We start from the raw sequence: 27137 nt of genomic DNA, 5'->3' as shown, positions 1-27137 counted from the left end.
AAGTTGTGCTCATGGGATGCTGCCTTAATGGAACAGTTGATGATTAGTGGTTGAGTAATACATTATCTTGTTGAGTATTTCAATAGAGTTCAAGTTAAGCCAGTTCTTTATTTTTGTATTTGAACTGTACTACAGGAACGAAGTGTGCTTTGTTCAAAGCCTAATGGTGGACCAATCAAATCACATCTGGAATAACAGCACCTTGCTCTTGCCTTTGAATAAATATAAAAGTTAGGGTCCAGGCTATCCCCTCACAAGACTTTGAGGTCTGGTCTAGCCTGGCCCATAACTCATCAAAATGAAACTTTAATTGTACCAACTGTTACAAGAAAACTAGATGTTGAGGATTCAAGACATGAAAGTTGGAGTGAGTACTTGGTGAAAGCAGCTCATCACTTTCTCTGAACGATCCCCATTTTGGAGACCTGGCACCAGTACATCAGGGCATGCTCCATGGGCACTGGCCATATGCACAACCCTTGCACCTCTGGCCTGTTTGTTTGCTCTCTACCCACTTGCTCACTTTGAGTCAACCTGGATACTCTCAACATCCCTGCCTTGCCCTTCAGCCAAAGATACTAGGCACGTAGTCTTGCTATATTTCCCATTACTGACAAATTATAGCAGCTGCTCCATGCACAGTTGGTGTACAAGATTTGTTTTAATCAACCTGCTCATTGATATATCATGATATGCAATTGGAGAAGATGGGACTTGAACTCTAGCTTCCTGGCCCAGAGATTGAGGTGTTACTACTTTACCACAAGAACCTGACAGATGTTATGACCAGCCAATGAATAGAAATTGGCTGTCAACTTCTTAGGTCCCTCTTGGTTGAACACAATAAAATATTTTTACTTTCTCCTTTTGTAATCACACTTCAGGTAAAACATAATTAACCCCATCAAAATGAAGGAGGCAAATTACAAAGTTCACTTGCGTGAAAGAAAGAGAAATTTTATTAGCTACTACTCCAAGAAAATAATAAAAATAGGTGTCAACAAAAACCGATATGAACACAGGTATTACATTTGAAAAGAAGTTCTCGCGAGGGTGTATAATGCAAATGGGAAGGAGATGGAAATTGCAGATTTCCTTGCTGAAATGGCATCAGTGAGCCGAAATGTAATCAGCATGAGATTGCCACTCCTCAGAAATTCCAGACCATTGATTCCCACATCCTTGAACTTTCCTATTCAAACCTTTTAGAACATAGAACATAGAAAAGTACAGCGCAGTACAGGCCCTTCGGCCCACGATGTTGTGCCGTGTATTAATCCTAATCCAAAACTAAAATAACCTAACCTACATTACCCACAATTCACTGCTGTCCATGTGCATGTCCAGCAGTCGCTTAAATGTCACTAATGACTGTTTCCATGACTTCCACTGGTAAAGTATTCCATGCGCTCACAACTCTCTGGGTGAAGAACCTCCCTCTGACATCTCCTCTATACTTTCCTCCTAACACCTTAAAACTATGACCCCTCGTGGCAGTCAATCCTGCCCTGAGGAAAAGTCTCTGGCTATCGTTTAAGGAACACTTGTTGCGAGTGATGCATAAATTTGTTCCTCTGAGGCAGGTAAGAAGGGGTAAGATTAAGGAATCTTGGATGACGGAAACAGAGGTGCTTCTCGTCAAAAAGAAAAAGGCAGCGTGCGTAAAGTGGAGGAAGCAAGAGTCTAGCACAGCTTTAGAGGATTACAGGCTTTCTCGGAAGGAGCTCAAAAGTGGACTGAGGAGGGCCGGGAGGGGTCACGAAAAAGGCTTGGCAGGAAGGATTAGGGAGAACCCGAAGGCATTTTACTCATAGTGAGGAATAAGAGAATGATCAGGGAGAAGGTCATGCCTCTCAAATCTTATTGATTTCTTTGAGGAGGTCACGAGATAGTTTGACGAGGGTCAAGCAGTGGGTGTGGTGTACATGGACTTCAGCAAGGCTTTTGATAAGGTTCCCCATGGCAGGCTCATTCATAAAGTCAGGAGGTATGGGATACAGGGTGATTTGGCTGTCAGGAATTCAGAATTGGTTGGCTGTCAGGAGGCAGAGAGTGGTTGTAGATGGTAAATATTCTGCCTGGAGGTCAGTGCTGAGTGGTATCCCGCAGGGCTCTTTTCTTGGGCCTCTGCGCTTTGTAGTTTTTATAAATGACTTGTAAAAGGAGGTTGAGGGGTGGGTTAGTATGTTTGCTGATGACAAAGGTTGGCGGTGCTGTTGATGGTATCGAGGGTTATTGCAGGCTTCAGTGAGACATTGACAGTATGCAGAGCTGGGCTGAGAAATGGCAGATGGAGTTCAACCTGGATAAATGTGAAGTGATGCATTTTGGAAGGTCAAACTTAAATGCTGAATATAGGATTAAAGGCAGGATTCTCGGCAGTGTGGAGGAACAGCGGGATCTTGGTGTTCAAGTGCATAGCTCCCTCAAAGTTGCCACCCAGGTGGATAAGGTTGTTAAGAAAGCATATGGTGTTTTGGATTTCATTAACAGGGCAATTGAGTTTAAGAGCTGCGAGGTTTTGCTGCAGCTCTACAAAACCCTGGTGAGACCACACTTGGAATATTGTGTCCAGTTCTGGCCGCCCTATTTATAGGAAAGATGTGGAGGAGAGGTTGACTGAGTCATTACCATCTCCAGTTTCTCCTTCCTTAGATTTAGATGTATTGTCACATATATCTAAAATATTCAGTGAATTTTTTTTTGTGTGTGTTATAGGCAAAATGTTGCAATGCTCCAGTGCCATCTCTTCAAACTAAATCCACAATTTCTCTATATAGGTTAGGTGACAAATAATTGCTACCTCTGATTGACCCCATCTCTCTCATTCCAGTCAGCTCACGTGCACGCCTGAAGTAAGATCCACATGTTTTACTGCACCATCTGCTGTGACCACCTGTTCTCTCATAATCAGCATTTTCAACCACATTTTCACTTCCAAAGCAGGCATGGTATAGCAACTGCATGGTCATTTGCTAAAATTAGCCTTAAATCTGTAACAGCAACAATTTGTAAGCTGAAACTACAGCTTCACTATGCTTTGAAGTGGGTGAAGGGAAAAACGCAGATTTTATAAAGGTGCATGTAATGCAGACTCATTAGTCTTGACTCATTGTTGATCTCTATTATAGGGCAGATTGTGCACATTTCATCCTGTGTTGTAGCTGACTACCACTGTTCTTGTGGTGCATAGAATACTTTCTAATGGATGTGCTGATCTCCCATTTTGTTCGCTTTGAGATTGAAACACCTTTACGAACAAGGTCCTAAATTCCAATTTACTTCCTGTCTTGTCCCGCAGAATTATAATTAAGGTACAGACATTGTTGTGTACAACCCACCAAATTCGCCAAAGATCTTTAGGCAGCACCTTTCAAATGACTTCTCTCATTTAGAAGGGCAAGGGCAACAGATGCATGGGAACACCACCACCTACAAGCTCCCCTCCAAGAGGCTAACCACCTTGACTTAGAAATACATCGCTGTTTCTGGGTGTAAATCCTGGACTTCCTTCCCTAAGGGCAGTGTGGTTCAACGTACAGCATGCGGACTGCAGCAGTTCAAGAAAGTCGCTCACCACCACCCTCTCAAGAGCAACCAGGGACAGGCAATAAATGCTGGTCAGCAATGCCTACATCCCATGAATGAATTAATAAAAACACTTAGTCATGCATTAATCTTTTTGAAGTAATTGTTTGCATAACTGCACTAAGTTAGTGCGTGACACGTGCAATATACCTTGATGACCAGTGTGAATCAGGTATTTCAACATTGCCAGGCTTTTACTGTGTTGGTATTTTAAAGGATACTAGTTTATACTGGATTTTAGGTGACATTAAATTCACAACTGTTAGGATTTTCTTCAGTTTTCCATGGCACTTGACTTAGCGAAGAAGAAGGGGAAGGGCTGTCAAAGTCATTAGATGGTAGCAAAGGCTCATTGATTGGATCTACTGGTATGCCAGGGACAATCATTTGGCAATGGCTGAAAAAACACTGGCTCCAGAGAAACTGAAGCTTTGCAGCAAAATTGTCTTCCATCTGCTTCAGACTGATTGGCACATAAGGATCACACTGCCAGTGTCTACTGAAGTGGCCGTTGCTGCTTCATGTAACTTAGCTAATTCTGCCCTCCAGCTAATCTTATTTGACAGTTGCATATGCCTTTCCTCACTTCAAAATTACTGACCAAGAAAAATATCCTCCGACATTAATTGTAAATATAATACCTTGCTCCCCCACGTGTCTAATCAACCTGGTTAGGGATGTTATGACCCACCTACAGAACAGGATTTGAACCTGAATCTCCCAGGTCAGAGGTAGGGATGCTACCACTGCACCACATGAGCACTTCAGGCAGTTTGGATCAACCTGTGTAGTGAAGTTATTACACACACCTCCGAAGCAAGAGGGACTTGAACATAGGCCTCCTGGCTCAGGGATAGGGACACTGCCACCACACCACAACAGCCTGCTGACGTTAATTGTGTATTAATTATGTCAAATTGCATGCAGATGGTGGACATTAACTGAATATTCACTAGAAAGCTCCATAATGGGTACAGATTAAAACTATGATCATTGAATTCAAAGGTATATGCTTGTAAAGTGTAACTTTATAAGTGAATGTCAAAATGTGTAGAGATTGGCTTCAGATCTTGGTGGGAGGAGAACATCAGCATCTCCATCCTGGCTTCTTCCAATCAGTAGGTCCAAGGAAAAAAGATCAAAAACTGGCAATAACCCAAGACATTGAGTATGCAATTGGAATACTCAAAATGAAAAGAAAAGGCAGAAGGATATTTAAGAAAAATATCGATGCATCATTACAGAGTTGACAGCATAAATGAATGTTTCATTGGCAACTCAAGTGCAACATCTTATCTGATTTGCTTGTGACTCATAAGCATTCATTTCTGTGATAAAGGTGTGTTATATGTTATTATCATTTGGAAATTTGCATGTTCAAGTTAGGGTAAAGTAGATGCATGGTTTCAATCTATGAAACCTTTTCTTAAAGTGGTCAGAAAATTCTTTGGAATAGTAAACAAAAGACATAATTTCCAAGAAGGCAAGAGATTTCAGTTAAACACCAGGCCGAATACTTGCAAAGTTAATTCATCAAGTGTTTACAAAGTTTGACATTTTTTGACATGCAGGGAAAACAGACCTGGAGCCACTTGTTGTTTGAGTTCAGTTTAGTCAAGTCAGGCTTTGGCAAAGAAGAACAGTTTCCATCCTATCAGAAGGAAAGTATTTTAATTGTGTTGATATCTTTAGGCTGGAGAAAACAAATAAAGCTACATAAATGTGCATAAACATAATTATGCTGTCCTCCAAGCCAGGAGGTTTAAACGCATAATTCTTTTTTGTTTGAATGCAATACAAACTATCAATTGTTATCTGTAGGTCTTTACTGAATGCACAGACGTACTGAGATGATGGTAGTTCAGGAATGGTGCTCAACCCTGTAAGAAAAAAAATAACCAATAGTATTGCATTGAATGAGCCCTGCAACTGATGAGAAAGTTTGCCCATTTAGGAGCTGAAAGGCTGGGAAAGTTATACATTTACCATTAGCTTGCATTGAGTAACGTATTAATGCTACTAGAGGATCCACAGATGCCCGCAATAGTCTTGATGGACAGAGGGAGGGGGTAAATTGAGCAGGAGTCCTAGGGCTGGTTGTTAGTTGATGAACCACTTTCTTTGTATAAAAACGTTGGATGCTAGGATGTAATGCTTTCAGGGTCATACAAACTCGGACTTGAAGATCAGAAGTCAAGATTGCTATTGCTAGCTGGTGATTGACTATAAATTACACTGCAACTACTGGTAATGGGATTCAATTGATGGGAAAAGTCCAGGAGCATCAGCCCACGCAGTATGATTCATGCACACTGCTTTTTTTTGAAATGCCAATCTCTTTAATAATGTAGAAAGTGTCCTACTTCAGTGTGGACCATGAAAAGAGGAAATTTATAGAGGTAAGATGGTCAGTAATTCAAAAAAGTGAATGATAGCCATGAGGCGACATCATTTTGATGGCTTTTCAATTTTTTTTAATGAACAATGTCTGAAAAATCAAATTATGTAGCTGTCTCTAATCCATTTAATGTTTCCAATGACCAAAATACTTCACAAAGAATGTATTTTATGTTTCTATCCAGTGAGATTAATGTTTTTCTGCTAGGGGAAGTGGATTGTATAGCTACTCAGCCACGTTACGGAACTGCTACATAGCTGTATTATTTTCTGAACTCAGTGCATGTACCGATCAAGTCTCATTAATATTTTAAATTATTGTCACTTTGGCAAAGGAAGTCTTACATATAACTAGTTGGCTCCTTGGACCATTGCAGTAAGGTTGTGGTGCTGATTTTGACATTGAATGACAGCTATTAGCACCGCTGATCAGACGGGTGTCAGGAAGATCAAGTTTTTAAAAAATCATTGTCAGGATGAGGACATCACTGGCTAGGCCAGCATTTATTACCCATCCTTAATTGCCCAGAGGGCAGTTAAGAGTCAACCACATTGCGGTGGGTCTGGAGTCACATGTAGGCCAGACCAGGTAAGGATGGCAGCTTCCTTCCCGAAAGGACATGAGTGAACCAGATGGATTTTTCCAACAATTGATAAGGGATAAAAAAAGAGTCTGACACACATGCACACATACACACACACCTTGTCCATTTATGATAGACATCCTTCATTGCCTCAAGATTTGCCAAATCAGTTTTGAGCCACTTCTTTTCAACATCTTTACTATTGTAATGTAGGACGATACGGCATACAGCAATATCCCACAAAAAAGCCATATGCTAATGGCCAGATGACCTGTTTTACATAAAAGATAGGCAGATAATTGTGGAGAAATCCCTACCTCTCCTTTGAAATAGTGCCCTGTGATATTGTATGTACAACTGAGAAGTGAGCAAGGACCTCAGTTTAACATCATATTTGACTTATGGCACCTTCAACTATGAATTCCTCCCTTGGTACTCTGGATTTTTCAGCCTAGATTATTGTTGGTCTTGATTCTGTAATGCAAGATCTGTGACCTGTATATGTTTAAGTATAATTTATTTTGCATTTTGAATATTGAATTAGTGGCATGTGGGTTTCCTGTATATGAAAAGGTTTAATGATTAACTTGTAAGTATTTTTGTAGCCAACGTATTATTAAATTAAAAAAAAAAGTAGGAGAGAACTAGCTTTTGAAGGTTAATGGGAATGTGTTTATGTTGAGGGACATTTATAAGCAAGGAATAAGCAATATAGGCATTAGGCTTCAGTTAGAAAGTTCTGGAAATGACTTTTTCTTATAATAATGGAAACAATTATAGATTGGAAATGTTTATAGTGTCAGCCTGGCAGTTTTAAAGAAGTGTTAGCTAAAAATAAATTTCTAAAACAATTGTACCTAAAGAAGGAAGATGGCTTAGAACTGTTAAAAAATTGGATTACCTCTGTGTGAGAAATTGTTTTATTAAAGTTCCAGACTGGAAGAGTTTGGATATAACCTTTAAAAGTGGTTATTTGAAGCTGAGAAAGTCTACTCAGTAATATGAAGGCTCAAAAAAGAGGCAGAGTTTCCGAACAAATAATTGAAGGCACAATTAATTCACACCCTTTCGGTGATAGAGAAGGAAATGCACTTTGGTGTTTGAGTGAAGGGATGTTGGTGTCAAAAATTGGACACTGGGTGCCATTGATTTCAGAATTTCTAATAATTTAAGGGATTATAAAATTAATAGAAAATGAATATAAATTTAAATGAATATAAAATGAACAGAAAACTATCAAAACATACATGGAGTTTAGAGAAATAACCGTCCCAAGCCATCAGCCAAATCAATTGGAATTTTTCTTTAGAATCACTATTGACTTAAATTTTAACTCATAAATCGTGGAGTGGTAATTTTATTGCATATGGTGAGATTGCTTTCTAGGTCATCATGCAGAATATCTTGGGACATGAGCTGCTGCAAAGTCACCTTCTAGATGTAGCGACCTTTGAATGTGGCGGAAGAAAGAGGAAATTATTGAGTCGCTGACTTGCTCCATTACTTTTACCTCGGTGCAATTTCCAGGGGCTTTTGTGTGCAGCTCCACCATCCCCTTGCTGTAATATAGTTCCATCACTTCCTTAAGATCAACAGTGAATATGAATTTCCTGGATTAATGCCAGCTTTTGCAATGTGTCTCTTAGACTGAAAGGTTATGAGAACACTTCTAAGATCGGAACCTGCAAGAAACCCATTTCACATGATGTCCAATTCAGAAAATGTAAGAGCATAGACAGTCTGTTAGAATTAACCTGTCTGTGCGTATGAACTGTTGGATTTTAATTGCCAAGGCACATTTGCATCTCAGAGCGAACAATGCTCATGATTCTACATGGCATTATGGTGTGTGAGGAGCTGGCTGAATGCCTCATGTATTAATTTAGCCTAAAGCATGTGGGAGTGAATTGAAATTGGTTAATGGCAGTAGCACCAAACAGGGTTACAGCATCACATCCAAACTTCTATCCTTTGAAATTGACCGAATGATAAGTCAAATTATTTTAGGGGGAGGGGATGACCTTGTGGTGTTATCAGCGGACTGTTAACCCAACGACTCAGATAACATTCTGGGAACCAGGGTTTGAATCCAACCGTGGCAGATGGCGGAATTTGAATTCAATAAATATCTTGAATTAAGAGTCTAATGATGACTGTGAATCCATTGTCGATTGTTGGGAAAAAGCCATCTGGGTCACTAATGTCCTTTAGAGAAGGAAAATGACATCCTTACCTGTACTGGCCTAAATGTGACTCCAGATCCACAGCAATGTGACTGACTCTTAACGTCCCCCTAGGTTACTAGGGATGGGCAATAAACGCTGCCTAGCCAGCGATGCCTTCATCCTGTGAATGAATAAAGAAAAACAAAATTTGGTTTGTAGTCTTACTGTAAGTTTTGCTTCAATTAACATTGGAAAAGAATATTCCAATGATAATTATGTATGATGGATTAAAAAAAAGAAACACTGACGTTGGAGGGAGTTCAGTGAAGTTTAAGTAGGATGATACGAAATAGGCAGGCACTGTCTTATGACAAGAGGATGAGTAGATTGGATCTCTGCTCACTAGAATAGAGAAGAATGTGAGGAGTTCTTACTGAAATACACAAGATGACAGAGTAGATGTGGAAAGGTTGTTTCCCTTTGCGGGAGAATCTACGACCAGAAGATGTAATCTCAGAATGAGGGCTCATTCATTTAAGGCAGAAATTGGGAGGATTTTTTTTTCTCTGAGGCTTGTGAATTCTTTACCACAGAAGGCTGTTGAGGCTGGATCACTAAATATATTCAAGACTGAGACAGATTTTTAATCAGTAAGGGAAAGGGGGTTATGGGGTAAAATCAGAAAAGTGGATTATCAGATAAGGCATGACCTCAATGGATGGCAGAACAGGCTTGAAGGGCTGAATGACCTACTTCTGCTTCTATTTTTATGGTGTTAGGGTGAATATTTTCCAAGTGAATTGAAAGCAAATCTATGAGATTCTGCAAGATTAGTTGTGAATGACTGTGTGGCTGTTTTGTTCTATTTGGAGTAATTTTGATTCCCTTTGGTTTATCAAAGTGGATTTAGCATTTTTGTTTCAAATGTTTCTCAAATGAACATGTTTTACCGTATTTAATCCATTTTGACCCCACCAGAGCCACCAGCCTGCACATTCTATAAAAAAAGTAAAGAAATTTTACAAGGTAATCTGTACTTTTAAATTAATCCCGATCAAATCAGAAATAAAAGAACCAGATTGAGATGAATTTAGTTTAATCCCTGGTAATTCAATTTTGATCTAGATTGTCTGGGCAGCAACAACACCTATCAAACGGCTCTGAGCAGGTCCTTGTGCCCTAGCTTTTAAAGCGAGCAGGAAATCTCAGTTTCTCAGTAAGCAATTTCATTTAGGAAAGCCATGATAGTGCCAATGTAGTTTAGAATTCAGTTCAGAATTGCTCCATACAGACAGGCAGATAGAAATGTAGCTAAAGCCAGAGTTTCTTGCACTGGCACCATCCATTAAAAAAGGAGAACATTCCAAGTTTGAATGGACTTTGGTCTCCTTGCCTCTGATCTGTTGCTGTGGCAAACCTAACAAGAAAACCAGGTTTTTCTGATGCAGGGTCTAGGCCCGAAACGTCAGCTTTTGCGCTTCTAAGATGCTGCTTGGCATGCTGTGTTCATCCAGCTCCACGCTTTGTTATCTCTTATTCTCCAGCATCTGCGGTTCCCATTATCCTGGAATATATGTTGGAGTGTCAGTTGTGCCTCAGTTGTCATCTCCTGAGTCAGAATAAGCATTCTAGTTCCAAGAAGCATTTCAGGATCTGAACACATCATTCTTGGGTGAAATGTTGCACCATTAGAGATGCCATATTTTGGGTGTGTGCCCCTCAAATATATGTAAAAAATTACACGGTTCACCTTCGAAGAGAAGTAGGAGCACTGTCTTTGGCCTGCTGGCCACAATGCAGCTTTCAATCAACATCATCAAACTAATTATCTCGTCATTACCACACTGCTGCTTGTGGGAGTTTGCTTTTGAAAATAAATCTCTGCCTTTCCAACAACAACCACTAAACTTAAAAACTACTTCATTGGTTAGGACATTCTATTGGTGGTCATAAAAATATTCACAATATAGTGCAATGTTTTATTTTTCTCTTTACTGAATTAGTATTGGTTCGATTGATGACCAAAATGACACAATTTATGGCATGTCTGGTGGATTTTGCCATGATAAGAAATTTTAAGCCAATATAACTGAATGATCTTCAAACTAAATTCTATCATTCCTTTCTTGTTTTAGGCTCCAGTCCAGTGCAACAAGGAATTTAGAATACCAACTCTTCAACTCCAAGTTGCAAGGCAATGATTTCAATGATAAAACACCGTTATTGAATGGTATATCTGAAGGGAATGGGTAAGTTGCAAAATTAAATGAAATATATCTTCTTGACTGCAAATTAAATGTAAAAGACAGACAAAGGGGATGTTAAAGGCAGCAACAGAGCTGAAACATGAAAAAGAAAAATGTTATAGTTTGCATCATCTATTTTGTTGAACAACATGTTCTGAAGAAGGGTCTAGGCCTGAAATGTCAGCCTTCCTGCTCCTCTAATGCTGCTTGGCCTGCTGTTTTCATCTAGCTCTACACGTTGTTGTCTCTGTAGCAGTTAGTACTTGGATTTTTAAGGATGCCCGAAAAATTAAGTACCCTCAATGAAAACAAAGATATTTTTGGTGATTCTTTTTTAAGATTGATAGTTGGAACATGTAAAACATTATTAGGCCAATGTTTTACCTCACATTCCACTGCATTGAAATTCATTAGTCACCTATCTACTCATTACACCAACAGGTCAATGTCTACATTGTCCACCTCACTAGTGATTGTAAGGAGGTCAGCCAGGTGGACCTCTTAGAATGAGATCCCTAATTGGGGCTGTTAGTCTGGCCCAATCAGGGTACAGCCCCAATCAGGGAGACCTGGCTGACAGGAGTGTCAGAGGTTCTATTCATGCTAAGAGCTGGCTCTGATAGACGTAGATCAGTGCTAAACACTCTCCACATGTAAATAAAGGATAACTTGGTAATAGGATACTGACCCCTGTGGAGTTATTTCACTCTCTGTTTACAATTCTTTGGAATTTTGTGTCATCCGCAAAATTTATAACTGCTCCCTGCACACCTACATCTAAGCAATGTAGGAAAAGCAAATACCCTGATTCCCTGGGAACTCCACTGTGAACTTCTTCCAGATTGAAAATGTCCATTACTTTATTTCCTATTCTTCAGCCAAGTTTGTATCCATGTTGCCAATAAATGTACATCCATAGTTATCTTTTGGCTACATGTCCTTTAATGATAAAAACACATGCTGCATTTAAAGTTCAATATTTTAGTAAGTTCTGGGGAAGTTCCTCCATTGTCAAATTGGTTCAAGGTACCAATCATAAGTTAGCATTGAAAGGTATTCTTTTCAATGACACACATTTCATAAAAAAAAATTAGTTTGCAAGGCATTAATCACTACAACTTCAGGATTTTCTGCTTCCCAGTTAGCTAGGTATTCCTTGGTTGACAGGCTCTCTTTGACAGCTTCTTCCCCAGTTTTCCCTTTGCTGGCACTGGCTTCTTCCCCTTCTCCTTTGCAGCTATTACCTTCCCCACATATTTCGTCCATACCTTGCTCACAACTACTTGCTTTGCCACCGACCCGCGCACCCCAACTACCCCAATCTCATCTCCCCCAACTTCCTGTCTCCCTACCATTCTTATATGGCAGATGGGAAATAGATTGCTCTGCCTCCATCATCTCTCAACTGAATTCCTGCAACTCCATCCCTGGCAGCACTGTGATTGCCCCTATAGGGACTATAGTAATTCAAGATGGTACCTCACCACAATCTCCATGAGGATAACTAGGGAAGGACGATAGTCTTACCAGTGGTGCTCACACTGCAAAAATGAATAAATGAAATAAAACGTCACTTCGATTTTCCCAACCATTGCTTGTTAGCTGTTCCAGACTTAATCCTTAGTCTTGCATTGGCTTTATTGTCACATGCAGCTGACTGAGTTTAGCGAAAAGTTTGTAACATTGCCACTTTGGCACCTTCTTAGGTTCAGGATACCTAGGTGCAGATACTTAAATGTTTGTTAGAGAATTGAAAGAGTTAAAAAAAAAGTCAGGGAGACAATCTTTGGGATTTTACAGGCATTACTGCTTGCGAGCAGCGTACATTGGGCGAGGGGGAACAGATGCTCTCGAATTTCCAGTTTGAAGTTGATCTCCCTATCTCCATTACTCTCTCTTTCTCTCCTCTGCTTGTTTCTCTCTTTTTCTGTATCTCTTCTTCCGTCTGTTTCTTTCTCCCTCTCTCTCATATGCATACTGTGAGCAATAAGTGACTTATGGAAATGATAAACAGGTCATTAAAATTTAATATAAAGGTTGGTGAGGTGCTACAGTTTGAAATAAAAGAGGTAAAAATTGACTCGGGCACTTTGATAAAGGCTTACACTATTGAGAAAAGCAATTTCACCTGCTATGGTGCACAATCTGTACTCAAGTACATTAATAAGTGGAAGTAGGTCAGGGAAATTCCCAAGTCTGGAGAATTGCATACTTTGCTATCTATCGTCGCATTAAATATTTAATATTCCTAGACCATTTCAAGTAATATTAAAATCTTGCAGCTCTACTTCTCGACCTAAACAGCCTTAGGGAAGATCAAAATGCCTCATTGAATGCATTTTTACATTTGAATCCATCCTTCTAATAATTCTAATTGTGTTTTCTCAGAATACATTGAATAGGAGTGCACATTTTTGAGTTATTCCAGAGGTTCTGTTGAATTAAAATAGACTTCAGATTCCAAGCTTTCTTTGACAAAAATCTTATTTAATTTGTTTTACTAATCTCTGTTTAAATAAACTAATGAGGCTTTATTGTGTCTCATGGACATTACATTTCCACAGCAATATTAGTTTTAGTTAACACAAATACAATTATAGTTAGTCGTACTTAAGATTAAATAACACTAACTGTAATGTATCATTATTTTGATTAACCATCATGAAAGATGATTATATGAAATTAATTTCTTGGTTTGACTGTAATGTATTCTGGGTGTGTGTTGTTTGACTCATGCTCATATTGTTTCAAGATGTCTTCAGTACTAGGTTGCAAGCTACTGAGTGAGTTAATCAACCCATTATTGCCAGTTGTTAAAGAAGAAGGCAGTTGATGAAAGTTTTGAAATAACCTTAGCTTTAGCTGAGAGGAGTCGTCAGCAGCATCCGTCCATCTATGTAGGAGGATGGACGTGCAGCAAATCTATTGCGTTGAGGTATCTTCTTATGGAGCACTTGTGATTGCTCAAAAGGCTAGTCTGTGAGAGACTGGTTCCGCCACAAGTACTGCATGTGGAGTGGCTATCGGATGCCATTGTGGGCTTTTGATTTTGGCCTTGGTGGCTCGCTGCTGTCAATGACTGTCATAGTCTTTACCACTATGTCTCCCTGACAATGGCTAGTGTTTCTTAGGTGTGAAAATCGACATATAAAAGTGATGATATGATGTTGGCAACCATGCTTAATGCTGAGCTTTTGGTTTTTTCCTTGTATTCTGGCTGCAGCTATCACTTAGATTCACAAGATCCTTACAGTGGGGAAGCGGCTTAGGGTCCACACTGACCTTCTGAAGAGCAGCCCACCCAGACCCACCTCCTTACCCTATCCCTGTAATTCTGCATCTCCTTTGGCTAATCCAGCTAGCCTGAACATCCCTGCACACTATGGCATGGCTAACTTGCCTAACCCGCACATCTTTGGGCTGTGGAATGAAACTGTAGCACCTGGAGGAAACCCACGCAGACACAGGGAGAATATCCAAACCCCACACAAACAATCACCTGAAGGTGGAATTGAACCCAGATCCCTGGCACTGTGAAGCAGCAGTGCTAACCACTGAGCCACTATGCTGTCCTTCATACAGTGTTTTGGAGTACCTAAAAACACTCAACTCAAGTCAGCTATAATGTAAACCCAGCAGCAGTTTATTGATTAAGCATGCATACAAGGGAGAGTGACTGCAAATTACTGTAAAAGGCATCTCAACAATTCAACAGATTTCTAGCCGAGTCATAGAGCTGTACAGCATGGAAACAGGCCCTTCAGTCTGACTCGGCCATGCTGGCCACATGTCTTAAATTAATCTAGTCCCATTTTCCAGCATTTGGCCCATATCCTTCTAAATGCTTCCTATTCATATACCCACCCAGATGTCTTTTAAATGTTGTAATTGTATCAATCCCCACCACTTTTTCTGGAGCTCAATCCATACACGCACCACCCTCTGCATGAACAGCTTACCCCTTAGGCCCTTTTAAATGTTTCCCCTCTCACCTTAAACCTATGCCCTCTAGTTTTGGACTCCCCTACTCAGGGAAAAGGTCTTGGCTATTCACCTTATCGTAGTACTGTTCTTGCAACATTACTTCACGTGCCATCATTACAATTTAGATTGCATGCCCTAGTTTATACTTTCCATTTCATACTTACATGGCAATGTGAAAATAAATCACATCTGATGACCCCTTCTCCCTCTACCATTTTCTTCCTTCTCAAATCAAAGTATTCTGACTTCTATTTAGTCTAACCTTCACAACTTTACATTCCTCTTTCTGTCCATTCTTTTTTATCATGAATATTAATTCATCAAAAGTAGTAATGACCTAGTCCATCCAACCTTTACTAGTCATTGTCAGCGAATGTACCTCTCAACCTCCAACCCCTCCCCCCTAGCTTACAGCACCATTTTCCTTTGAAAGCTACATCTGGTACCAATACCCTAATTAGACAGTTAGTCCTAAATCATTTCTGTAAATCGTAAAGATTAAGCAAAGTATGTACATGAGAATGTAAGAATTAAGAGCAGAAGTAGGCATACCTGCCTCTCAAACTTGTTTCATCATTTATAATGATCATAGTTGATCTGACCTCAGCCTTAACTCCACTTCCCTTCCTGGTTTCCATAATGTTTCAACCTATTACTAATTAAAAGTCTGTCTATCTCCTCCTCGAATTTACTCAATGTACCAACACCCAGTGCAATCTGAGGTACAGCATTCCATTGATTCATGACCCTTTGAGAGAAGTAATTTCTTCTCATCTCTGTTTTAAATCTGCTACCCCATATCCTAAAATGATGGGCTCTCATTCTAGATTGACTCACACGAGGAAACATCTTATCTGAGTCTTCTTTGTCCACCCCCTTCAGCATCTTATATACTTCAATTAGATCTCCTCTTGTTTTTGGAAACTCCAGGGAATATAGGCCTGAGCTGCTCAATCTCTTTTCATACGGCAGACCCATCACCCTGGAATCAATCCAATGGACTTCCCGTAAACTGCCTCTGATGCAACTATATCCCTCCTTAAGTGAGGGGACCAAAATTATACGCACAATTCCAGATAAGGTCTCACTAATGCCCTGTACAGTTAGAATCAATCCTATGCATCCATGTAACTTGGCACATTGATCCCTCCAATGGAGAAGGAAATACCAAACAGTCTATTTTACTCCATTCTTTACTATGGACTTTTGGAAATGGTTTCCTTAACTTGTGCAGGGCATGCTATCATGAAAGAAGGGAATGACACTGAGGAGCTTTTGTGGGCAGCTGATTTTCTCCCAAATCTTGCAGCATCATGCTTTTCTGAGAATGTTGAATGCTCTAGTCAAATTATTGTCAGTAATGTGAAAAAAGTACATTCTGTTCATTACACTTCTCTGCTGCCTGGTGTGTCGAGAAGATCGTGCCCATTGTTGAGATGCAACCATGGAAACCAGACTCTGCTTCTGAAGGCAAAACAGTTCTACAAGTTGATTAAGTGTTTTAAGCAAGACCCTAGTGAAGGCCCTTCCTGGCTTCAATGTGAAGTGTGATGCCTTGTGCTCGTTGTGGCTTCTTCTGTCACCTTAGTTCAGGACAATGTGATGTTGTTTTTGTGGAATGTCTGTCCTTTGCAAAGAAATTCCATCCTCCAACTGAGGAATAGAAAGTTGATGTGAGAGCCTTATTGAGCAGGAAAATTGTTGATGGGTGTTTTATTGATAGGATTTAGTGCTGTAATGGGTCCGATTAGATTGGACAATAGCAAATGTGTTCAAACCGTAGGGTAGACAGAAAGCAGGTTAACTTAACACCTGTCTTAGGGAGAATATTATAATCTTCTTATTAAAGACTTTATAGGAGCATAGGATCAGGAGGAAGGTATTTAGTCACCTTGTGCCTGATTGTAGCCGATCTATGGCCTAGTGAGGTGCTTAGGATGCTGGAGTTCTTTGAGAAAGTAGTGTGTGCTAGAGGCAAAAGAGAATTGGTGGCTTTCCTGCATCTATAGAAGGCATTTGAGAAGATGCCACATCAAAGGTTATAGTGGAAAATGAGAGTTGGTGGTGTAGTGGGCAGCAAATTGGCAAGGATAGAAGATTGGCTGGCTGCCAGGAAGCTGAGCATTGGCACAACTGGCTCTTTTTCTGGTTGGTATGCTGCAGGAATCTGTGCTTGGGCCTCAACTTTTGTCATTTATGTAAACACTTGGATGAAGGGTCTGACAGTATGCTAGCAATACAGAAACAGGCAGGAAAGGCAGGTGTGAAGAGGACATAAGGAGCCTATAAAAGGGCAACAGATAGGGTGAATAGGTGGACAACGATCTGGCAAATGGAGCATAATATGGGAAAATGTAAAATTGTCCATTTTGGCAAAAAGAATTTTTAAAAAATGAGAGACTATAGAACTCAGAGAAACAGAGGGATCTGGCTCTCCTTGTGCATGAATTGCACAAGTTAATTTATGGGTACAGCAAGTAATGTGGAAAATTAATAGAATATTATCATTTACTGCAAGGGGAACTGAATACTAAAATAAGGGAGATGCACATCAGCAATACAGGGCACATCAGGAGTATTGGGTGCAGTATTAGTCTCCTTATTTAAAGAATAGGGTAAAGAGTTTCAGGTAAGATTTACTAAACTTATACCTTAAATTGGCCGGTTTTACAAGGAAACATTAGGCAGGATAGGCTTGTATCTATTGGAGTTTTGACGATTAAGAGGTGATTTGTTTGAGACAGATAAGATCCCAGGAGGCCTTGGGAAGTTGGATGTGGATGTGTGAACTGAAATGAGAAAGAACTGCTTTTACAAGTGTTTGTGAGGGTGGTTGCATTTTGAAAAGCCAGAAACCTGATACCCCATGCTAGACATCATGTAAACAACTGTTTGAACAAGCAGAAATTGAAATCGGAGTTCCAGATGATTTGGAACCGAGGGAGTTTAACATAGAAAATAGGAGCAGGAGTAGGCCACTTGGCCCTTTGAGGCTGATCTGCTATTCAGTAAGATCACGGCTGAATCATAGAATCCCTACAGAGTGGAAACAGGCCATTTGGCACTCCGAGTCCACGTTGCCCCTCTGAAGAACATCCTACCCAGAACCACCCCCCTCTTCCCCCCACCCTTTCCCTGGAACCTGGCATTTCCCATGGCTAATTCACCTAACTTATGCATCCCTAGATACAATGAGCAATTCAGTATGGCTGATCTACCTAACCTCACACATCTTTGGACTGTGGGAGGAAGCTGGAAGATCCAGAAGAAACCTACGCAAACACAGGGAGAATTTGCAAACTCCACACAGAGAGTTGCCCAAGGATGGAATTGAACCTGGGCCCCTGGCACTGTGAGGCAGCAGCACTAACCACTAAGCCACTGCGCCACCCCCAATGCTAGTCACGTTTACCCTGTTTTCACTTTCTCCCCATGCTGCTTGCTTTCTTTATCTGTAAAATCTATATGTAATCTTAACTCCTTAAAAACAGTCAATGTTTTGGCCTTAACCACTTTCTGTAGCAGAGAATGTCAAGACTCACAACTTTTGATGGAGAAATTTCTCTTCATCTTGGTCCTAAGTGGCCTATACCAGAAGCTTAGACTATAACTCCTGGCTCTGGATTCCCTGTTCATTGGGAACATCCTTGCTGCATTTACCTTGTCTAATCCTGTTCGAATTTTATAGGTTTCTAAGAGACCCTCCTCATTCTTCTAAGCCCCAGTGAATGCAATCCAATGGATCCAATCTTTCTTCATATGTCAGAGCTAACACCCCAGGAACCAATCTGGTGAACTTTTGTTGCACTCCTCCCAGAACTTCCTTCCTCAGACAACAAAACCAAAATGGCACACAGTGTTGTAGAAATGGTCTTAGCAAACCCCTGTACAATTGTAGCAAGGTATCCTTGCTCCTATACTCAAATCCTCTTTCGGAAGGTCAACATTCCATTTAACCTCTTCAAGACATCAGCAGTCAGTGTATAAGGACTCTCAGGTCTTGTTGCACCTTCTGTTTTCCCAAGCTATTGCCATTCTGCTTTCCTGTTTTTGCTACCAAAGTAAATAACCTCCACATTATACTTCACCTACCATACATTTTCCGCTCAACTTATCAAAATCCCATGGGAACTCTTCTGCATCCTCTTCACTCTCCCACCTACCTTTGCATCACCTGCAAACTTGGAGATATTACACTTAATTCCCTCATCTAAATCATTAACACCTGATTCCTGCAGCACCCCTTCAGTCACAGTCTGTCACTTGGAAAATGACCTGTTTATTTCGACTTTTCATTTTCTGTCTGCTAATCAGTTCTCTGTCCATGTCAGTGCATCGCACCAAGTCCCATGCAATTCAATTTTACATGCTAATTTCTTTTGTGGGACCTTATTGTCAGTCTTTTGGAAGTTCAAGTAAACAACATCTGCTAGCTTGCTAGCCAGGCGAATCTCATAAAATGAGTTCCCTGACTGGGGCTGTGAGCCTGATCCAATCAGGGAACCCTGACAGATATAAAAAGGAACGTCAGATGTTCAGTTCGGCCTGAGAGCTGGCTCTGAGGATGCCAGACTAGTGTCAAGTACAATGCACCTGTAAATAAAGGGTGATTTGGTGACCAGATACCAGTTTCTGTGGCATAATTTCCTCCCCCTTATCAATAAAATAATTACATTCTTGGAAAAACATACAGCCCTGCTGGTGCCAATCTTCTGCTTTCCCCCCCATAACCCTGCACCCTAATTCAAAAAGGTTGGTAACAACAAGCTGACTGGTCTATGGGCTAATGACCAGTTATTGATGACAGAGACTTCTGTTTACCAACAACTGTGTGATTGGTTCTCAGAAAAATGAAGAATTTGGAACAAATAAAAAGTTAGAGGAAGAAGTATTCAGTTCTCTTCCAGTCTCTCTGCAGTCAAAACTAACTTTAAACCTGAGGAGTGCAGAAGTGATTCCAAAGTTTGTTTCTAGCATGAGAAATTTCAGTAATGAGCACAGAGTAAAGACATTGGGACTGTTCAACTTGGAGAGAAGAAGTTTCCTGCTTGTAAAATGACAAAACCAAGAGGGCATAGATTAAAAGTGATGTGCAGAAAAAGCAAGGGTTATGGGAAAACAACCCTTTTCACTCAGTGAGTAGTCGGAGTATGGAATGGATTGTCTGAAAATCTGGTGGAAGCAGCTTTAAATGAGGCATTCAAGAGGGTATTGGATGATTATTTGGATAGAAGTAGTGTGCAACAATATGAAGAAAACGCATGGCATTGGTACCAGGTAATGGTGCTAATTTAAAGAGCCAGTACAGGCAAGTGGGCCAATTGGCTTCTCTTTGTACTTTAACCGCTCTGTGATTCTGTAATTCTGTGACGAAAACCAGTTTATCATTCCTTCAACAGTTATTGCAAGCTGTGATTTTTAGCTGATAAGTCAGAGACCTTTTATAAGTGAACTAGCCACCTTATGTCCCTTACAAAAATGTGGAAGCATCTGGAGAAAGATGAAGAAGCAATGTGCTAGCCAGCAGCAGAGTTGTAAAGATCATCTCAGCAACAGAATCTGGAAACTAAGACTAATGAAGGGTCTAGGCCCGAAACGTCAGCTTTTGTGCTCCTGAGATGCTGCTTGGCCTGCTGTGTTCATCCAGCCTCACATTTTATTATCTTGGAATTCTCCAGCATCTGCAGTTCCCATTATCTCTAATGAACTGTCTTTCTCATTTTACCCTGTGCCTGATAATCTATTTTCCCTGTCTATCTTTCTGCATGTATGTGTAAGGGAAAGTTCAGAAGGATATTAGAGTTTCAATCGGTAGTATGATATGCTGATGGTTAATGATTGTTTACCTATTACTAGAATTTAATTACTTGTGATAAATAGTGATTCTTGTTTGGTACAGAAACCTGACCCATGCTTTCTACCAACCTGAGTCTAAAAAAATCAGGCATTTTGGGGAACTTCACCTACTTTTATAAATCTTTAACTTTTGTGATAACTCTGGAAAAAGCAGAGTTTGATTTCCAGTGCATTACTCCAGTGAGGTGTAACAAAGGTACACCTTTTACACCTCTTGTGGGAGAATCTACAGGTCGGGGTCACTGTTTAAGCACAAGAGATTACTGACATAAGACAGAAATAAGCAGATTTATTTTCTCACAGATGCTCATGAGACTTCGCAACTCTCTTATTCAAAAGGCAGAGATTCAGAGTTTGTCTGCTTATCAAAAACTATGAAAGTTTATCTAAGGTGGCTGGAATGTTGAGAATTGGTGAGGGCTGAACCCTTGTGAGTGGTGGTGAAGCCTGGGATGACCAATGGAGGTCAGCAGTGGTGGTCGGCAGTACAGGCATCTGGTGAGCACGGGTGGGTCTTAGTCCAGTGCAGGGGAGAGAGAACATTCTTAGGGAAGCCTAGCTTAGAGCATCTGCAGGCCCATGGCTTAAGAAAGGACTGCAATATTTGAATAATATTTCTCTATTTTTCTACTTTTATTCTAAGAAAACGGGAGTGCTGAAATTTGAAACTCACTTCTTTATTTTTCTACTTCTGTGACTAAGATTTCATACCTTGATACTTTGTACTTATGGTGCTGTGTGTGGCAACGTTGTACACTTTTCATGATACTCTTGCACTCCATTACTGAGTATGCATGACAATAAAACCTAAATCTTAAAAAAAAACAAATCTAATCAGATAAATCACTGTCTTGCTGATGGGCAGGGTAGGTTAGTCCTGTGGTGTGGGATTCATTAGGGTAATTAAAGTTTTAAAATGAGTGTTTTAATGAGGGACCTAGTGCTGAGGTGGTGGCTTTATTTAGGGAGATTAGCTAGGAATTTGAGTCTTGATGTCGCTGGACTAGTAACCCAGAGAGCCAGGCTCATGATTTGGAATTGAATTTCAGTTTGGCAGGTGGTGAAATTTCATCCAGTGAAATCTGGATTCAAAAGTAAACCTAGGTTTTGACCTTTATTAATTGTTATAAAAGCGCATCTGTTTCACTAATAGTTTTTAAGGAAGGAATTTTCCAGACCCACAGCAGTGTGGTTGACTCTTAATTGCAATATGAACTAGCCTAGCAAGCTACTCGTTTAAATCAAAAGAAACAGGATGGACTACCCATCAAACTGTATCACTTCACTGTCGCTGGACCAAACCCTGAAACTCCCTCCATAATAGCACTGCAGGTGTCTACATCTCAAGGAGTACAGTGAGTGGTTCAAGAAAACGGCTTACCAGCACTTTCTCCTGAGTAATAAATGCTGTCCTAGCCTATGATGCCCACATATTGTGAATGAATAAAACAAAAGTTGAACTTACATTAAGTAACTTGCCATTTTCATAACCTCAGGAGACTTCAAAGTGCTTCACGAGAATCCCTTTGAACTGACGTCACCATTGTAATATAGGAAGTAGAGGAGGCAATTTGTGTATAGCAGTGTTCCTGAAACAATGATGAGGTGATGACTAGATAATCTGTTTTAGTGTAAAAAAACAAAGAACTGTAGTTAGTGGAAATCAGAAACAAATACATAAATTTCTAGAAAAACCCAGCAGGTCTGGCAGCATCTGTAGAGAGAAAGCAGAGGTAACCTGCTGAGTTTTCCCAGCAGTATCTTGTTTAATGATGTTGGCCTGCACACAAGGGAACGCTTTGATTTGGGGATATATTGCTGACTGAGTTACTGTGACAAATTGCAACAAAATCGGAATCAACTACACTAATGTGAAAGAGTATCTTTATGAGCTTACCTATTGAGCAAATTAAATTTCTGCTTGCTTATTGGTTCCTTTGTGGGTGCAATATATCATGCTGAGAGAATTAACATCGAAATGAAAAAGAAAAATAGAAGGAACTGGGGGAAAGAAAATCAAAGATTATGACGAATGACTTTGAAAATAAGACAGATCTTATTCAACTCAAATGTAGCTTTTTAAAGTATTGTACATGGATTTCTGACTACTCAGTTTAAGATAGGTTAGATCTTAGGGGATTTAACCTTCTACCATTTTAAACATGAACATTAACATTTGTAAAGCCAAGTCAGTAACAAACCATTTTGTAGAAGAAAGCTAACACTAATATTCATTATAAATATTATAAATATTCATTATAAATATTATAAATTATTAAATTATAAATATAACTGAGATGCTTTATAAAAAATGTGAGAGGTTTCCTGATTTGAGCCAGTATTTTTGAAATAACTGCACAGAGGCTGGTATCCCATCACCAAATTACCCTTTATTTCCTTGTGCACAGAGCTCTGGCTGTGTCCATCCAGCTCAGAGTCAGACCCCTGAACTGAGGAGATTCTAAACCCCTGTTAGTTTTTTTAGGAATGAGTGACAATACCTGGGAATATGTTAAAACAGCAATTTTGTTGAATATAATTTGAAACAGCTACACAGAGGCCGGTATCCCATCACCAAGTCACCCTTCATTTTATTGTGCACAGTACACTGGCTGTAGCCAGCCAGCTTGGAGTCAGACCCCCAAACTGAGGAAAATTCTCAATCCCCTGTTAGTATTGGTCAGCCACTGCCCCCTGAATGGCCCAGGCTTTAGATAAGATGAGATTCCCTACAGTGCAGAAACAGGCCCTTCAGCCCAAGTCCACACCGCCCCGTTTGAGCATCCCACCCAGACCCATCCCCCTATAACCCACACACCCCTGAGCACTACGGGCAATTTAGCATGGCCGATCCACCTAGCCTGCACATCTTTAGACTGTGGGAGGAAACCGGAGCACCCGGAGGAAACCCACGCAGACATGGGGAGAATGTGCAAACTCTGCACAGACAGTTACCCAAGGCTGGAATTGAACCCGGGTCACTGGTGCTGTGAGGCTGCAGTGCTGACCACTGAGCCACTATGCCACCCTTCAGTCACTACGTTCTTGGAATCCAATTCTCTTTAGTTGTGGATTAGGATGCTAAAATGAATAGGCACAGAGATAATGGAGAAATGGTTGTAGTCTTCCAAAAAAATCCTTGGATTCTGTAGAAGTCCTGTAGGAGTGGAAAAATGCTTATATGACATCCTTATTCGAAAAGGAAGGGAGGCAATGAACATAGGCTGATTAGCTTAAAATCTATTGTTGGGAAAATATGTTGGAATTAATTATTCCAGAAGCAATACCAGCACATTTAGAAAATTGCAATCTAATCAAGCAGAATCAGCATGGTTTTAGGAAAGGGGAAATCTTGGCTGACTAATTTGTGAGAAATTTTTGTGGAATTCCTAACCAGGGTCGATAGAGTGGATACCAGTAGATGTGTTGTATTTGGATTTTCAGAAGGCATTTGACAAGGTACCTTACAAAAGATAAAGTTACAAGAACCATGGTGTTGGAGATAGTCTATTGGTATGGATAGAGAATTGTGTAATAGGGCGGAAGCAGCAAATGGGGATAAGGAGCTCATTTTCAGTTTCGGGAAACTGTAACCAGTCGGGTTCCACAGGGATCAGGCTGGGGCCACTTCTGTTTACAGAGTGTTTAATGACTTGGAGGAAAGAAGTAAATGTGCCAGAGCCAAATTTGCAGACAGCATAAAAATAAGTGGACTGGCAAGTCGTGAAGGGGATACAGAGAAGTATCAAAAGGGTAAGTAATTGGCAAATGGTATAAAATGTAGGAAATTGTAAGGTTATTCATTTTGGAAGGGAGAACACGAGAACAGGGTTTTATTTAGATGAGGGAAAGCTGCAGAAAGTTGCAACACAAGGAGTCTTGGGGGTACTTGTGCACAGAAAGCTGCACACAGGTTCAGGAGTTAATTAGGAAGGTTAATGAAATTTTGGCCCTTATTTCAAGGTAGTTGGAATATAACAGTAGGGGAGTCTAACTGCAACCATACAAGGTTCCTCAGAGACCACATTTAGCGTATTGCAAGCAGTTTTGGTCCCCTCATTTAAGGAAAGGCATTATTTCTTTGGAGACAGTTCAGAGACAGTTCACTGAGATGATGCCTTGTACGGAGGGATTGTCTTGTGAGCAAAGGATAAACAGGTTGGGATTATACTTACTAGAGTTTATAAGAATGAGAGAGTGATTTCATTGAAGCATATTGGATTTTAAGGGACCTGACAGGCTGAGAAATGCTGAGAAGATGTTGATTCTCCTGGGAGAGTCTAGAACCAGATGGCATAGACCAAGGGGGATTTCAGAGATCAGGATGAATTTCTGATGGGTGATAATATAAGGTAGGGGTGGAGCTTAGATAGATCTTAGATTTCCGGTCAAAGTTCGGCGCAACATTGTGGGCTGAAGGATCTGTACTGTTCTATGTATTACTTGCAAAGTTTTAGCTTATCAATAACTCTGTACATTCTGTGGACCAGCCTTTCCTTTAGAGTCATATTGATATTGTACAATCTCTTTTCCTTCCTAACAAAAATATTGTCTTTCAAATAGCACTATTTGAACAGTTGCATTTTTGTGCGTTATTTGAAGGAATTAATAAGCCTAGTTTTTGCCTGATGTAGTCATCGTGGCTGATATTGAATCTCTTCAATTCCTTGACATTTTGCAGTAACATTGACTTCACAAAAAATCCCACTTATGTTGTTGTGAAAGTGCAAGATCAGCAAAATGAAAATGACTACAAATGATTGAGACGTCACATGCATTTTCTCTAATCTGCTGCTGTTCAAGGCAGTACATTTATAGTCATTTTAAGCTGTTGTCACATTGTTCTATACATGGAGGAGGTGGGGGGGGGGGGGGATGAGATTTGAATGCTATATTCCTCATTGATATTGAATAAACCTGTGCATTGTTTGTAGTTTGAGGCCTACAATGTTGTCTGCCCCTCTGGAAGCAGCAAAGTTGTGCCTAACAGCATTAAGATCAAGGTTTTTCCTACAACATCTTTACACTGTTTAAACCTACAGATAGTACAGTGGTGCCATGACTACGTCAGTGGATTAGGCTAGGATGTTGACTTCCTAGAAGTCTCCTGCCATGACTAGGTTCTAAAAGGAGCCCCCGACTGGAGTCTGGTGCCTGGCGTACAACTGAAGTGTCCCACTCAGTGGAGCTGGTTTTGAGCAATGGATGCCGTGATGCCCAGCTTGTTGGTTTGGAAGAGGATGCTGCTAGGGAGGATCTTGAGAAGTCACCACTGGTGTCTCCATTGCTCTGTGGTTCCTACTGCAAATTACCAAGTTTATGAAGCTACTTGGTAAACCATGACCTTAATCTTGGATTTGGAGGGCCATAATAATTTAGGGATACATGCATAGGGTTGACTGGCTTGTGGTCAGACAATACAGAGAGTAAAATTTGGGAAGGCAACGAGACATTTCATCAGAAATGTGAAGAGGACAATTCAAGGTATCGGAGGGAGGGAGGGCACAAACCTTGAAACATCCCACCCACTGACCTCATCAAACACCACCTATGGTAGCAGAAGCTGCAGATTGTGGTTTGGACTTACTAGCCATCTCAGAATGGAAGCAAGTTGATCTTGATCCTGAATGACTATCTGAGAAGAAATATACAGACATTTCAAATAACAAGGTATAACACAGCAGGCCAAGCAGCATCAGAGGAGCAGGAAAGCTGACGTTTCGGGCCTAGACCCTTCTTCAGAAATGGGGGATGGGAAGGGGGCTTTGAAATAAATAAGGAGAAGCAGAGGAGGATAGAAGACGGATAAAGGAGAAGATAGCTGTAGAGGAGACAGACGGGCCAAAGAGGTGGGGGTGGAGCCAGGAAAGGTGAGTGTAGCTGTGGAGTTGGGGAGGGATAGGTCAGTCCAGGGAGGATGGACAGGTCAAGGGGGCAGGATGAGGTGGGTAGGTAGGAAGTGGGGGTGGGGCTTGAGGTGAGAGGAGGGGACCGGTAGGTGGAAGAACAGATTAGGGAGGCAGGGACAAATTGGCCTGGTTTTGGGATACGGTAGGGTGAGTGCTGATTTCGAAGCTTGTGAAATTCACATTGATACCATTGGGCTACAGGGTTCCCAAGCAAAATATGAGGTGCTGCTCCTGCAGCCTTTGGGTGGCATTGTTGTTGCACTGCAGGAGGCCCAGGATGGACGTCATCTGAGGAGTTGGAAGGGGAGTTGAAATGGTTTGCAACTGGGAGGTGCAGTTGTTTGTTGCGAACTGAGCGTAGGTGTCCCACAAAGTGGTCCCCAAGCCGCCGGTTGGTTTCCCCGATGT

The 27137-nt window shown here is 40.7% G+C and overlaps 1 protein-coding gene across 1 annotated transcript in view; it reads left to right on the top strand.

Moving 5' to 3' along the window:
* Positions 1 to 27137, top strand: part of oca2 (oculocutaneous albinism II) — a 468272-nt gene that overhangs the window by 79636 nt on the left and 361499 nt on the right. Inside the window, exon 3 of the mRNA XM_048532874.2 lies at positions 10870 to 10983. Coding sequence (XP_048388831.2) covers positions 10870 to 10983 — 114 coding nt within the window. The remainder of the gene's footprint in view (positions 1 to 10869; positions 10984 to 27137) is intronic.

The sequence above is a fragment of the Stegostoma tigrinum genome, chromosome 6, assembly GCF_030684315.1.
Source record: "Stegostoma tigrinum isolate sSteTig4 chromosome 6, sSteTig4.hap1, whole genome shotgun sequence".
Taxonomy (NCBI): domain Eukaryota; kingdom Metazoa; phylum Chordata; class Chondrichthyes; order Orectolobiformes; family Stegostomatidae; genus Stegostoma; species Stegostoma tigrinum.
This window is presented reverse-complemented; position numbering and strand designations above follow the sequence as displayed.